The sequence below is a fragment of the Alligator sinensis genome, unplaced genomic scaffold, assembly GCF_000455745.1.
Source record: "Alligator sinensis unplaced genomic scaffold, ASM45574v1 scaffold665_1, whole genome shotgun sequence".
Lineage (NCBI taxonomy): Eukaryota > Metazoa > Chordata > Crocodylia > Alligatoridae > Alligator > Alligator sinensis.
Window position 1 is genome coordinate 345,929 of NW_005842034.1, and position 14,566 is coordinate 360,494.

The following is a 14,566-nucleotide window of genomic DNA, read 5'->3' on the forward strand; positions in this document are numbered from 1 at the left end:
TCCTCTGGTTTTTGCTTCCACCAAATCACCACTAATACAAAGAGTCAACAGTAAACTACTTTTTTTTTTTTTTTTTTTTTGTTCTTTTAGTTTAGTCTCTGAACATTCAAGGCAGCTAAGAAAGGCAATTGCCAAGATTTCTTACTTCGCACTGCTTCACAATGATACCAGGGGAAATGCAAGCTGAATGTTGAGATTTCATCCTGCTTTTTTCGTCAGAAGCAGCTACCAGGTCAGGGAACTCTTCAGCATCCTAAATGAAAAATAAAACACTTGAATTTAAAAGGACACTCAATTATATGTCTTTCCTTCCCTTTCCCCATCTAATAAAGAAATACTTCTCGCCATATTTCGTTGAATAAAGGGTCACAGACAAGGCTAAGTGCAGTTCCATTTATAACTAACGCCTCATTGATTAAAAAGCCAGTGAGCAGGCCCATTTGGTAATTGGAAGCAAATAATTCCAGGGTTAAGGTTTTAAAAAAAAAAAAAACTTAAACAGCAGCCAGACCTGGAAGTTTCTCCAGCATTTCAAGTGCAGGTTTGCTGCCAACTAGCCTAAACAACTGTAAGCAGAAGAACCACTTTTAAATACACTTAGAAATCTCCTAAAGGTCACATTTCGTGCTCTGAGCTCCTGTTTTACCATCTTGCCTTTGCATATTTGGGTGCAGGAGAAAAGAAGCAAAAGAGCAGGCAAGCATCACAAGCTTTTTTGACTATGGAATTGTGAATCTGCAGGCAAGTCAGTCAAAAATGTCCACAGGCTTTGATACTATGTTCCTTTACCTAGAACCAAAGGCACAAGACTATGTCTTTTTTAACAAAAGAAGTAAGAACAATCATAGATATGGTCTATGTCCCAAAATGTTGACAGTTTTATTGCATGGTCTTTACTAGTAATTTAAAGAAGGTAAAAGATTGCAGGTTTCTCTCTTCCTCTACCAAACACAAACTCTTCCTATCCCACTGAGCCACTAGCATTCTGGAAGTCATTCGCGTATAAAGCCTTTGGCTCCTTGCTGTCTGGTGTCCTCTACTGCTGTGTACATATACTGCAGGCAGCATAAGAACATAAGAAACTAGGGCTGAAAAGGGACCTCACATCATCATCTAGTCCAGCCCCCAGCTTAAGGCAGGATCATCCCTGACTGAGCCACCCCAGCCAAGTGTCCATCTAACCTGCTCTTAAAACTGTCCAAGGATGGAAAATCCACCTTTCTGGGGAACCTGTTCCAATGACTGACTAGCCTCATAGTGAGTAGGTTCCTCTTAATCTCCAACCATAAATTTCCCCTGCTGTAGTCTGAGGCCATTGCTAATAGTTCTTTCCCTTACAGCCACAGAGAAGAGCCCCATCTCCATCCTCCTTATAATTGCCCTTCAGGTGTTTGAAAACTGTTTGTTATCAACTTCCCCCTTCTCCAGACTAAATAATTCTAGCTCTTTCAGTCTTTTCACAGAAGTCACATTTTCCAGGTGTCATGCTGGGTAATGGGCAGCCAGATGCGAGGGCCACCCAGGGTCAGAAGAAGCAACCAAGATCCAAGGAGAGTGTGTAGAGTCTAGCTGTAGGGGAGCAGGATGCCAGAAGATTCATCTGGGGAACCAAGTCAGAGATCCAGAGAGTTGGGCAGAGGGGTCAGGTGGCCAGCCAGATCAGGTATTGAGATCAAACCGGAGTCAGGTTACAGAGCCAAAAGGTCAGATCAGACTCAGGGTTCATGGGCAAGCTGAACTTGTCAGAGGGCCAGTAGAGGCACCAGCCAAGGATGAGGCAGCCTGGGTACAACACTGGGCTTTGTTGCCTGGAAAATTCCTCTTCCAGGTCAAGTGTTTTTAAACGAAGGGGTAAAGAGTCAGCTCACCCTGGCTGGCCACTCTGATTGCAGGAAGTGGATAGACGGTTAAGCCCAAATACCATGTTCTGGCCACTTATTACCACCCCTATGCTCAGCTGAGGTAGCAGCAGATTGGGATGAGTGGCTGTGCCACCAGGCCTCTAATCATTTTTGTCACTTTCCCCCCATACTCTTCCATCTGCTCACATCTTTCTTGAAGGATGGAGTCCAAAACTGAACACAGCACTCCAGCTGAGGACTCACTGATGGCAAACAGAGCAGAAGAATCACTTCCCTTGATTTGCAAGTGACATTTCTGTTATTACATGATATCGTGGTGGCTTTTCTTTTCACCTCCCCTGCAAAAAGAGCACATTGTTCACTTGTATTCAGCTGCTGGTCCACTGTAACCCCCCAATTCTTCACTGCAGTACTGCAGCATAACCAGTCAATTCTCAGTTGGTATTGTGCATACAATTATTTCGTCCCAAGTGCACTTTGTACTTGTCCTTGTTCACTTTCATCTGGTTGACTGTGGACCATTTCTCCAGTATTTCCAAGTCATTCTGGATTCCAGCTCTACCTTACAGGGCGTCTACAGCTCCACCCTACTTGGTGTCACCCATAAAAGTGCAGTGTGCATTCAAGTCGCATCCTCCAAATCATTAATGAAGATACTAAATAACAACAGACCCAGGACAAAGCCCAGTGAAAGCCTACTTAACAACCCCTCCAAACTAAACACTAAGCCATAAATAATTACTCATTGAGCAAAATGATGCAACAAGTTGTACATCCACCTTACAGTGCTTCATTCTGTCTGTATCTCCTGAGCTTGTTAATGAGAATGTCATAGGAGACACCAAACCTGTGCTAAGTGTCAAGGTATAGCATATCCATGGCTCTCCCTGCATCCACAAAGCCCATCACTCATCCCAGAAGGAAATCCATTGATCAGGAATGATTCCCTGTTGATGAATACATGCTGACTGTTCCTGATCACCCTGTTCCCCTCCAGGTGCATCAAACTAGATTCCCTGATGACTGGCTCCACAATCTTTCCAGCCACTGATGTCAGACTGTAATTCCCTAGACACTGCTTCTTCTCTTAAAGGTGGGCACTACCTTTTCTGGTTATCCAGGACCTCACCTATACTTAACAAGTTCTCAAAGATGATAGCCTGTGGTTCTGAAATTACCTCAGTCAATTCCTTCAGTACTCAAGAGCACATCCCATCCAGCCCTGTCAATATGAAAACATCTAATTTCTCAAAGCATTCCCTAACCATTGCTTCCACTACCCTAGGCTACTTCTCATCTTGTCATCTGGCAGCTGACTTGATTTGTGAAGACTTAGCGGAGGAACACAAGGAATATCTATACCATGTCTGTAACATTCCCATGAATACCACTCTCAATTCCCCTCCCACTCCACCCACACACTTCTGTTCCACATGAATCAATACTAGGACTGAAACTGGTGATGGGAAGAGTGCTCTCAGGGCAATCTTAAACAGGTTGGAGAGAGAGGTCTTAAGAATGGCTGCAGGGAAGCTCTGTCCCCTAATGGCTGGGTCTGACATGAGAAGGGCATGCTTGAGAACTGCACCCCCAGAAAGCCCCTGGGAAGCAGCAGAAACGTACTTCCTTACTTACGAAGTCCGAGTCATGCACTGAACCAGACTCTGCATTCGCAACCAGTTGAGTTCCCCCAGCCCTGCAGGGGTGCCACATCTTAATTTTGCATTTTCTGATTTTCAAAGATTTAGATCTGGATTGCCTTCAGGCTCTCCTCCATATGCTCATTGCCTAGGCTGGGAAAGGAGTTCAGATCTTCCAGAACAACAAGGCCCCCAAGCATCTTGCCTCTCAAATGGAGTCAAGTAGAGAGGCTTATGCTGCATTTCTGATAGAGATTACACATTATCTAAAGAGTATGAAGAAAGTCTCAGATAAAGCCAGAGGGAAACACCCCAAGAATTAGGCCTCAAATTTGTTGACGATCGTGTTCAGTACCACATTCCTCAAAGGACTCGTGGGTACCATGTAACAGATGGAGTAAATATCAGGCAAGACCTTTTGGGGCATGACTAGAAAAATTAAATGTCAGTAGAATCTGTCACCCTTTAATACACATTGTGTGTGTTCATGGAGATGGCAGGCATATCTTACAGAACCCTGCCTCAAAATAAATCTAAATGTGGATCACCAATATTACACTAGGTTCCATGAGATAAACTTATCAAGGCAATCCAGATGTCTCCACAAAGCCTCTGCAGACACATACACCTGTGAATTATACAGAAATGTGAAGCCTGATTTCTACCAATTACATTAGGACATTTCCTGATATACAGCTTTGGGGTGAAGCATGCATACTATACCTCAATTCTTGGTGGTGCTTGTACTATGATGTTTTCATTTTGAAGTTCAGAAGATGGTTTTGGTTTCTTTTTCTTCTTTTCCCTTTTCTTCTTCTTTTCTGACACTTCTTCAGGCTCAGCTTCACTAGCATCATTTCTTGTTTCTGACTGTTGACAGATCACAATAAATGAAGTCAGCTTCTAATAAATGGCCAATATCAGAATACAGGTAAAAGAAAAGATTAAAAAGTAAGCCTACATTAATGATACGCTCAGACAAAAAAGGATGACCCAACCAACCTATGCTGAGATACCAAATGGACAGAGCAAACTTCATGTAAGACCCAACAGCAATTTAGAAAGGCATAGTCAGGAATACATAATTGCAAACATGCTGTTCAGTTACTATAATACATCTTGGCAGATAATAACTTGCCAAACTGAGGCCAAGTTTCCCAGTTTCAGCTTCTGAGGTCAGCAATGTGAAACAATCATAACTCAGAATTATTCATATTGAAATAATCAAAGAAGTCAAAAGATGCACATAATCTGGAATTACTCAGCACTGCTTAAAGTATGCTGCCTCCTTGGGCACTTTTACACATGCTCCAGGGGTGAGGGAGAGAGGACGGTTTAAATTAGAGTGGTTCTGAGAGCTGCTCTAATTAAAGCACCGTAACATCTCGTATTTTAGCGTCCCCGTGCTTCAAAATGGCAGCAGGGGTGCTTGAACTAACAGCTTATTCAATGAGCTTTAAGTAGAGCACCCCGCCACCGTTTTGAAGCACAGAGACACTAATACATGTGATGCGGAGGCTGGCTGGAGCATTGTAATTACCACACTCCATTATATATACCATGCATCCTATAATACCATCCTGATTTTCCTTCACCTTGAAAAGAGACATGCAGTTGTCAGAAACTACCAAGAGAAAAATGCCGCTACAATGTGTAAATGGATTCCGTTAGACCATCAAGGCTTAGAGCAGATATTTCCGTGAATACCTTACTATTTGTCCGAATATCTTGTTTTTCTTTGCTGTCAGAATGGCTTCTGGATAGAACATCAGAAGCTGGTGTTGAAACAACTGTTTTTGGAGGTTGTGCTGGTATGGATGCCCAAGAGAAATGTGAATGAGTGGAGCTCTTTGCAGATGCTTGCGGAAGTACTGCTGGAAAAGGAAAGCAATGGTCGAAGATGTTAAACTGAAGTACTCTAATGACTCAATAAGCAGGAGGTTCAGAAACAAGCCTTCAGTAATGCACAAAGGGCTCAATAACAAATGAATCAAGGACTTCAAGTCTATGTTTGCCAGGTTATTTTGACTAAGAAATTTAGATAAAAAACAGTTTGCTCTTTGAACTAACTACCAGGCTCATCTGTCCTTCATCATGCACGGGTATGGGTGTCTTATGTAGACTTTGGGCTGTGATGCTGTTTTGTTTTTTTGTTTTTTACAAATAAAACAAGTGAAAATTACATGGTGGGGGGAGGGTGGGGGTGGAAATCTAGAGGGAAACTCCCTCTAGGCCAGGGGTGGGCAATTATTTCGCCTAGAGGGCTGCTTAACAAGTTTTGGTCAGCTGTTGAAGGACGCAAGGGTAGCCCTGCACCTTGTCAGGTGCCCCACCACCTGGTTGTCATCTTGGGACTGCAAGTCCCATCCCTAACCCCTAACCTTTGCCACCAGAAGCCCCTACCCCTGCCCCAAGAAGTATTCCTTTTGGGATGGGGGTTTGCCATCTTGGAACTGGGGAAAAAAAACAAATTATATACTAAAAATCAAACATCTACAATAACATATTTTAATTTTATTTCAAAAAAATATTTTTGTCCCGATTTGTATGCAGGTGTGTGTATGGGGTTTGTGGAGGGTGTTTGTGCGGATGTGCAAAGGTATGTGGGTGGGTATGGGGTTTATAAAGTGGGGGGGGTGTGAGTGACTGTGTATATATTGGGGTGTGCGTATAGCCCCCCTACAAACACGCCCCCCCACTACGCACAGCCCCTGCCACCAGTGGCAGCAGCAGGCAGAGGACCCTCATGATGCTCAGGGCCCACAGCAGGTGGAGCCCCCAGTGCTGTATGGTCCCAGTGAACCCCAGGACTGCACATGGCTGGGCTCACATGTCTGAGCTCTGCACTACCAGGCAGAGCCCCACACAATAAAGCCAGTGGTGCAGATCATGGGGCTCACTTGAGGCAGCAGGGAGAGGGGCAGAGCTGGCCAGGCTCTACAGCACAAAGGTCCCTGCCATTCCCCATGACCTGCACATAGCAGTGAGTAGGGCTGGGCCACCAGCTCTATTGCGTAGGGCTCCCCCCAGAGACACAAGGTTCAGGCAGAGAACACAGGAACTGCATACGAACCCCGCACAATGAAGTCAGGCAAACCCTGCACCCCCATTGGCCTGGGCTCCACGCTGCTGCTGCCCTGCCCTGGGTCCCTGCCAGCCCCGGGGCACTGATGCAGGCTATGTGCTCCCACCCAACTACAGCTTCACTCCCCACACTATCACTGGTGTCTCTCCCCTACCCACCACCACCACTTTCCCAGGCTCCTTCCCCTGCCTCTCCCCTACCTTCCCTGCTGCCTGCCTACTGCTGCTCCCCACCTTCCGCCACTGCCCTTCCCCTGCCTGCCTCTATTGCTTCCCTACTTGCAGGGCGGGGGTCAGGGCCGTCCTGCAGGCACGGGTGGGAGTGCAATGCATGCTGCCCCTGCAGGAGTGAGTGGGGCTCAGTCCCATGTGAACACAGCAGGGGCAGCACAGGGCTGGGGCTGGATGCAATGAATTGGTAGGCACCTGCCCATGGGCCGAATGAAATCACCTGGCGAGTCAGATCCAGCCTGCGGGCCGTATTTTGCCCACCCTTGCTCTAGCCTCTCCTATGCTTTAGGGGCTGAACCCAATAAAGGACGTAGATACTTCAGGTCCTGCCGCCCCTATATCTTAACTTTTAAGCATCTAGCTGCCAAAGTGGAACCCAAAACCCACATGTTGAGTGGAAAGCCTTAGGAATTGTTGCCAAGAAGTCTGCATCTTACATCACATGTGCTCAGTGGAGCTTCAGTACCTGACTCAGCGCCTGTCTATAGCTCTCTCACTCAGGACTAACATAACTAACAGTAAGGGCACATGCCTGAGAGAAGGGAGTCCTAGGGTCCAACTTCTGTATTCTATCCAATGACTGTTTTACATGAAACAGATTCATGGAATAGGGATCTGAACTCAGGACTCTGTGGTCCTAGCTGAGTGTTCTAACCATTAACCATAGGTTTGAACTATCTGGGTAGTTGGTGCCCACTGAGGACAGACCACTGCAAGCTCAGAAGGCACTACCAAAGCCCTTTTTGGAGCATGATTTTGAATTTGGGCACCTCATTTCTAACTAAGTCTTTGCTGGCTCGAGCTATAAGTATTTATACTGTATTTTTTCAACAAGTACATCCTCAAAGCCAGAAAACAAAGCAGAAGTGACAAATCACAAATGCCAGCAGCAGCCTATCCAATATCATTTCACATCACCTCCTTCTTTCCAGCAGCCTTGATAAAGGAATAATTTTACAGTGTGGCCCAAAAGTCAAAGATGAAAGAGAATCTAAAAAATTGAAGGAACCCTCAGCAAGCACCACATGCCAACGTCATCCTTCTGCAAACTTACCAACACTATGAGTTACCTAGTGCAAATGAAAACAGGTAGGTTTTACTGATGCCTAGTCACAGTCATATTAAGGCATTGACCGACATGTCCGGACAGCTCTGGCAGGTTTCGGTGACAAGACAGACTCAGGTCATACCTCTTTAGCAGCCCTCCTATTGACAACACCTACACATTCAAATCCCAGCTACTCCTGCATGGGGCCCATAGTCAAGAGATCAACATCTCCAATACTAGTACAGTTGTCAGAAGCTCATCTGTCAATGCAACCAGTTCCTGTACTCAAGTTTGTATTGAGATTGACAGAAGTGAAGGAGATTGGAAGGTAACATTTTATATCCCAATTAGAAATGGAAAATTAGATCCTGGTGGTTTTCAGTTTCTTCAAAAGAAGATCTGCCAACAAACTGCTAAAGAGTCTGTCAACAAACTGAACCACTTCTTTTAATTAAAAGATGCTGTTTGAAGGAAAAAAAAATCCCCCTGCTCCGTAATTCAGCAAGAAATGCTACACAATTATCTTTATTTTCTCATTGGCTCTGAGATTAATTGAAATTCATTGTTTTACACGAATTCACCTTGTAGCAAGTATTTTTACTTTTCTGAAACAATACAGAGAAAAGTCAAAATGCTCAGTTCATAGGTAATTTGTCTTGATTAAAGCAGAGAAGTGACCAGAAGACTGATGTCCAAAACATTAACCGAGAAGTTTGATGTTGTAGAAATGCACATGTGGTTCAACAGCCATTTCAACTTAATTCTTGCTACTAACCAAACAAACGAGCACTTTATTCCAATAGCAAGAATCGGGACCAAATGAGACCATGTAAGGCGAAGAAGTTGTCTCTCCCCTACTTTCACTCTGGGGGCTGGAGAGGTGCAGGCACTAAGGTGCAGGGTTGACAGCACAGAGATCACAAGATCGTGGCCAGAGCAGAAACGTTCACAGTGTGGCCCTGTCAGATTCCAACAAATCTCTGAATTCTCCTAAAACATGGTCACAAGGACACAGGAAAGGAAGATATTGCTAGCCAATAAACTCAACCAATTCTTCTTTGTTGTTTTCTCAAGTGCCCCATCAGGCTCTCGGGCCATGCTGTAAAAGTATTCCTTTCTTGACACTGCTGGGAAAGAGGTGGCCTTTGCTGGCCTGCTGCCAGCAAGGAACACTAATTCAGAGCATTTCCAGTGATTCAGGGAGAGAATCAAACAGAGAAGACTTCCCATATGCCCCCTAAAGATACTGATCTGCATTGCACAAACAGACAATGGAGCCTGAACTGCACTCATTTTATCTGCAAAGCAATATAAAACATACTTGCACATCTGCAAGGACTTACAGTGACCACTGAAAAATGACAGCTCTTTACTATATTGTCAGCTACTCAAAAAAGTTTGTATATTAACACAGAGCAAATGCTTTGTGAACTTCAAATCTTCTACTGAATATACATAAAAACTACTTAAGTTGATAGAGACATACAAAAAAACTAGAACTCTTGGTTCCAAAATGATACCTTTTATTAGATCAACCGGGAAATTGCAAGCTTTTGGGATCAAAGTCCCTTTGTCAGGCTCTGGCAAAAGTGTAGATGGTACAAGATGGTAAAAAGTCCCCATAGGTAGGAAATAAACTTCATTTTTGCACAGAGGGAACTGAAGATGGAAGACTGTCCCTCTGGGTCCATGAAAATGTCTTTGTGAGCTGTGCTGAGTAGCTCTTTGATGTCTAGATCCGGTAGAATTCCTTCCCTGGAGGTGTCAAATGGTAGCCAGGGAGGTAAAAAAAATGTTTTCTTGTTGTTCTGCAATGAAGTTTAAAATCCAAAATTGGCTAAAATTCAGCATCTCCCATGTTTCAGGGGTGTACATAGTAGCCATGTTGGTCTGAGACACACAAAAAACTAGAACTCTTGGTTCCAAAATGATACCTTTTATTAGACCAACTGGGAAATGGCAAGATTTTTTTACCTCCCTGCCTGCCATCTGACACCTCCAGGGAAGGAATTCTACCGGATCTAGACATCAAAGAGCTACTCAGCACAGCTCACAAAGACATTTTCATGGACCCAGAGGGACAGTCTTCCATCTTCAGTTCCCTCTGTGCAAAAATGAAGTTTATTTCCTACCTATGGGGACTTTTTACTATCTTGTACCAGCTATACTTTTCCCAGAGCCTGACGAAGCTTTTGATCTCGAAAGCTTGCAGAAAAGGATGGCATCCATGCCTGTCTTACATATCTACAGGAACAAGATTACAACCCAGAATACAGACCCAAAGATATCACTGAGCTTATACACTTCATCCTCACACACAACAATTTCACTTTTAATAATCAACACTTCCTCCAGATGATGGGAACAGCTATGGGCACTAAAATGGCCCCACAGTATGCCAACCTTTTTATGAGCCACCTGGAAGAAGACTTCCTCAAGAACTGCACCATCAAACCCTTACTATACCTAAGATACATCGATGACATCTTCATCATTTGGAGTGAGAACCTGCAGTCTCTGATTGAGTTCCACTAGAAATTCAACAGTCACCATCCCTCCATCCGACTTTCTTTAGAATACTCCAACACCAACATCCCCTTTTTAGACACAAGGATCAGTATCCAGAAGGGTAAAATACAGACCACAGTATACAAGAAACCCACAGACCAACATACATATCTGCACAGAACCAGCAATCACCCGAAACACACCAAAAAAGCAGTGATATACAGCCAAGCCCTCAGATACCACCGCATCTGTACTGAAGAGAACACCCGGGATTGCCACCTCACCAATCTTAAAAAGGCTTTCACCCAGCAAGGACACTCCTCCAGAGAGGTAGATCGCACGTTTGAAAGAGCCACCTGGATACCACGTGAAGAACTGCTGCAGTACAGAAGAAAAACACCCACAAATCGCACACCGCTAGTTATGACCTATCACCCATCCCTTGAACCTGTACGGAAAATCCTCAAAAAATTGCAACCCATATTAGAAAAAGACCCTATTCTTAAAAAGATCTTCCCAGAGCCACCCATCCTAGCCTTCAGACAAGCACCGAACCTCGCCAACCTCATCACCAGAAGCAAACTTCCTCAACCCCAGAACACACCAAAAGGATCCAGACCGTGCCATGACAAGAAATGCAAAACCTGCCCCCACATCTCCACCACCCCCACTATTACTACACCCCACAACAGAGCCATCAGCATCCCAGGATCTTACAGCTGCACCTCCAGGAATGTAGTATACCTCATCCAATGCACCAAATGCCCTGATGGAAGATATGTAGGAGAGACCAGACAACAACTGCGCACCAGAATGAATGCACACCGGAAATCCATCAAAGACAGAAACACCCAATTACCGGTGGGGGCACATTTCTCACAGGAGGGCCACTCTCTCTCCAATCTCTCAGTCCTGATCCTCAAGGGAAATTTACACAACACATCCCAGAGATGAGCCTATGAACTCCATTTCATCAGCTTGCTGGATACTAGAGATCAGGGACTAAACATAGACATTGGATTTTTGATACATTATAATCTGCCTGGCAACTGACTCCCCAGCCCAGCCCAGCCCCTGGCTTCTTTACTTTTCATTCCATCCAGGAAGAGCACACACCAACTGCTGCAGCTTCCTTAGCCTGACGAAGGGTTTTTGAACCCGAAAGCTTGCTTAATAACTATTCTCCAACCATTTGGGCTGGTCTAATAAAAGATATCAAATTCACCCAAGGAACCTTGTCTGCAGAAAAGGACAAGTTTCTTGTGATTTCCTGGTTGGTCAAATGAAAGGTATCATTTTGGAACCAAGAGTTCTAGATTTTTGTACATCTTCTTGTCTCAGACCAACATGGCTACCAAGTACATCCCTTAAGTTGACAGAGGCACTTAACATCAGAAATTAAAGAAAAGACTTCAATTCATTAATACCTAAACAAGTCTCTCTTAAAAAGAGCATAAGTACTCCAATGGTAGACAAGGTTCTTTGGGTAAATATGATATCTTTTATTTGACCAACTTAAATAGTTGGAAAATTTTTTTTAGCAAGCTTTCAGATTTAAAAACTCTTCGTCAGGCTGAGGAAGCCTCTGTAGTTAATGTGTGCTCTTCCTTAATAGAATGAATAGCAAAAAAGCTAGAGGCTGGGCTGGTATGCATGCAAACAGGGCATCAGTGAAGATGTAAATTGAGGAGTCAGTGGGTGAGAGACAGGCTGGTCTCCAATAAATACTCCAATAAGTACTTTAATAGCACTTTCTAAATATCCATGATACCAAAGAAAAATCTAGACAGTCATCTTGATTAAAACAGCTACTAAAATGTATAAGGAGCTTGAGGTTACCTCAGTTGAGAGTGCAGATAATTCTGCTGTGTTACAAAATGATGCAGTTTTATAATTGCTAAAAATGTATCATATAGATAATATGCAATGTACCCCTAACCTCATGGTAAGTTTACATATTAAGCTTGAAGACAAGAAAAATGCAATAAAATTGTGTTTTATATTTTTTTCCTTGTATCATTTTACACTTGAAGATTTACATTTAATGATTTGTTTTTTTAAATAAAAGCTGGAAATCTATAGAAGTTGGTTATACTAAGAAATCCTATGCGCAGGATCCAGAAGTAGTAGGCCTTAATTAAAAAAACATTAACATAGCAATTAAAAAATACTTCAAATTAAGGAACACCTCAAAGGCACACAAACACTACCAGGAATGAGAAATCTCAAGTTTGCTTTATCATGTCTCACTGAATTAGTTCTCACATTTTAGTTTTTTTCCAAATTTCCACATTTACTCTATTCTTGAGAACAGTTCAGCAATACTTTCAAATAATGAGATGCAGACACGGCTCAAACCCAACAAGTAGTAGATATTTTGGGGTTTCTGCAGCACTTACTTCTAGTATCAAAAGACGAGAAAACAGAACCAGCTTCTTTGTTAGTCAAGGTTTTTACTGCAGCTTTGTTATCCACTGAGGCTTCTTCCTACGAAAGAGTGGCTTTTTTTTATTCTTAAACATAAAAATAAGAATGAAGGGGTCTCAAATCATGCAACTTTTTAATAAATATATACATTGGGTAAAACTACAAGGCAAGAAGTATAGACAGCTTCTAGAACAGAGTCAGTGTGTCATATTCTATTATAAAACAAAAGCTGATGCCTCTTTAGAACTCTCTAATAGCATAAAGAGATTAAATTTATTCCTTGGGAGTACCTCCTGTCCACAGGTCTTCCCCATCCACTACCGATTTATCATAAATGCTCCCAGACTTCAGCAACTTTGTTAATGAAACGTGAATTAGAACAGGCTTGGCTTGCTTAAAGCAACAAAGATGAAGTGCAGAGTATTTCCTGGAAATTAATACCGTTTGGGAGCTAATCAAAGAAATGCCATGCATAGAAGGTGTTACTTTATTTTTTAATTTAAACAACAGCTGGAGGGAACAGAAGAAAGGATAGGTCACTGATGTATGCAAGATGTGGGTATCACATACAGGTGTTTTGTTACAGAAGGTGTCAGGTATCCAGGTTGTAGCTGTATTGTTCTAGTGGCAAAAGCAATCAGGGCTTGTGGTGGAGGTGATCTCTTTTATTAGACCAACTAGATTTTTGGGGGGAAAAAAAAATAAATTATTTAATTGCCAACTTTTGGGCAAAAACACCCCTTATCAGGCATAGGAAAAAAGACTGTAAACATTTTCCTGGGAGATTTTACCATACCTTCAACTCTCCTATGAAATATGAACTTTCATTTCTACCCAGGAGAACGTTTACAATCTTTTCTCCTATGCCTGATGAAGGATGTTTGTGCCCGAAAGCTTGCAACTGAATTTTTTGTTGTTGTTGCAAATATCTAGTTGGTCTAATTAAAATCACCTCTACCACAACTCCTGATTGCTTTTGTTGCAAAATGCATTTCTGGAAAATAAATATCAGCCCTTTACTAAGACTATGTTCAGAAAAACTTGATTTTTATCAACACAGTATAAATGGATTTGGGACACAAAATCATTCTTTAACTGACATATGTAAGGAGAAGGCTTTCCAAAGGATAACCTTTTTGTAGGTCCTTTTAGACAACTTTGTGCTCAAGTTTGTTACTAGCAACCAGACATGCAGCCCAGCAACCACTAAAACTCCATTCTTATGAGTTTAAATTAACAGCAAAAAAGAAAACTGGATGAAAATATCAAATAATTCTTTCTTTCAAAGATTTTTTCCATTGAAAGCCTGAAGCGCTACACTATTTGTATTGCTTACAGAAAGGCTGATGAAAGTATAAGTATTCTTGAGGTTTCTAGATCCAAAATACCTGACCTGCTCGGGGACACATTTACAGTAAGTTTTGTTTGAGTGCTGCAATCAGGAAGTGAGCAACAAGCATTTGGATCAAGTGCATTTTACCCTTCTCTATCAATCCCATTTCTTTATCTTTCCATATTTTTATCTTTTAGGAAATCTCCATTAAAAACTCAGTACAGTGGACTTACAAAAGAGGAACTTTATTTGGTAAAACAATAATTAAAAAGGCGGTCTGAACTTCTTCACCCAACTTAAAGAAGAAATCAGTACAGCCACCAACAAAATCCAGGAAATGAAAATTTCTCTGTCGCCAATTTAATCCTAAACCATCATTTCCTACTTTACTACAGTCAACTGCTGTCTGTCTTGCCCTATCCTTATTCTTTCC

At 42.6% G+C, this 14,566-nt stretch overlaps 1 protein-coding gene across 2 annotated transcripts in view; it reads right to left on the bottom strand.

Annotated features, from left to right (window-relative positions):
- SECISBP2 (SECIS binding protein 2) overlaps positions 1 to 14,566 on the bottom strand; it is a 44,691-nt gene that overhangs the window by 19,314 nt on the left and 10,811 nt on the right. The window contains exons 6-9 of one of the 2 annotated variants that reach the window (XM_006022394.2): positions 12,773 to 12,860; positions 5,210 to 5,373; positions 4,226 to 4,372; positions 146 to 253 (exon numbers count right to left, since the gene is read on the bottom strand). In XM_006022394.2, coding sequence (XP_006022456.1) covers positions 146 to 253; positions 4,226 to 4,372; positions 5,210 to 5,373; positions 12,773 to 12,860 — 507 coding nt within the window. Of the gene's footprint in view, positions 1 to 145; positions 254 to 4,225; positions 4,373 to 5,209; positions 5,377 to 12,772; positions 12,861 to 14,566 lie in introns of both variants that reach the window. The other variant, XM_006022393.2, reaches the window with a different exon arrangement.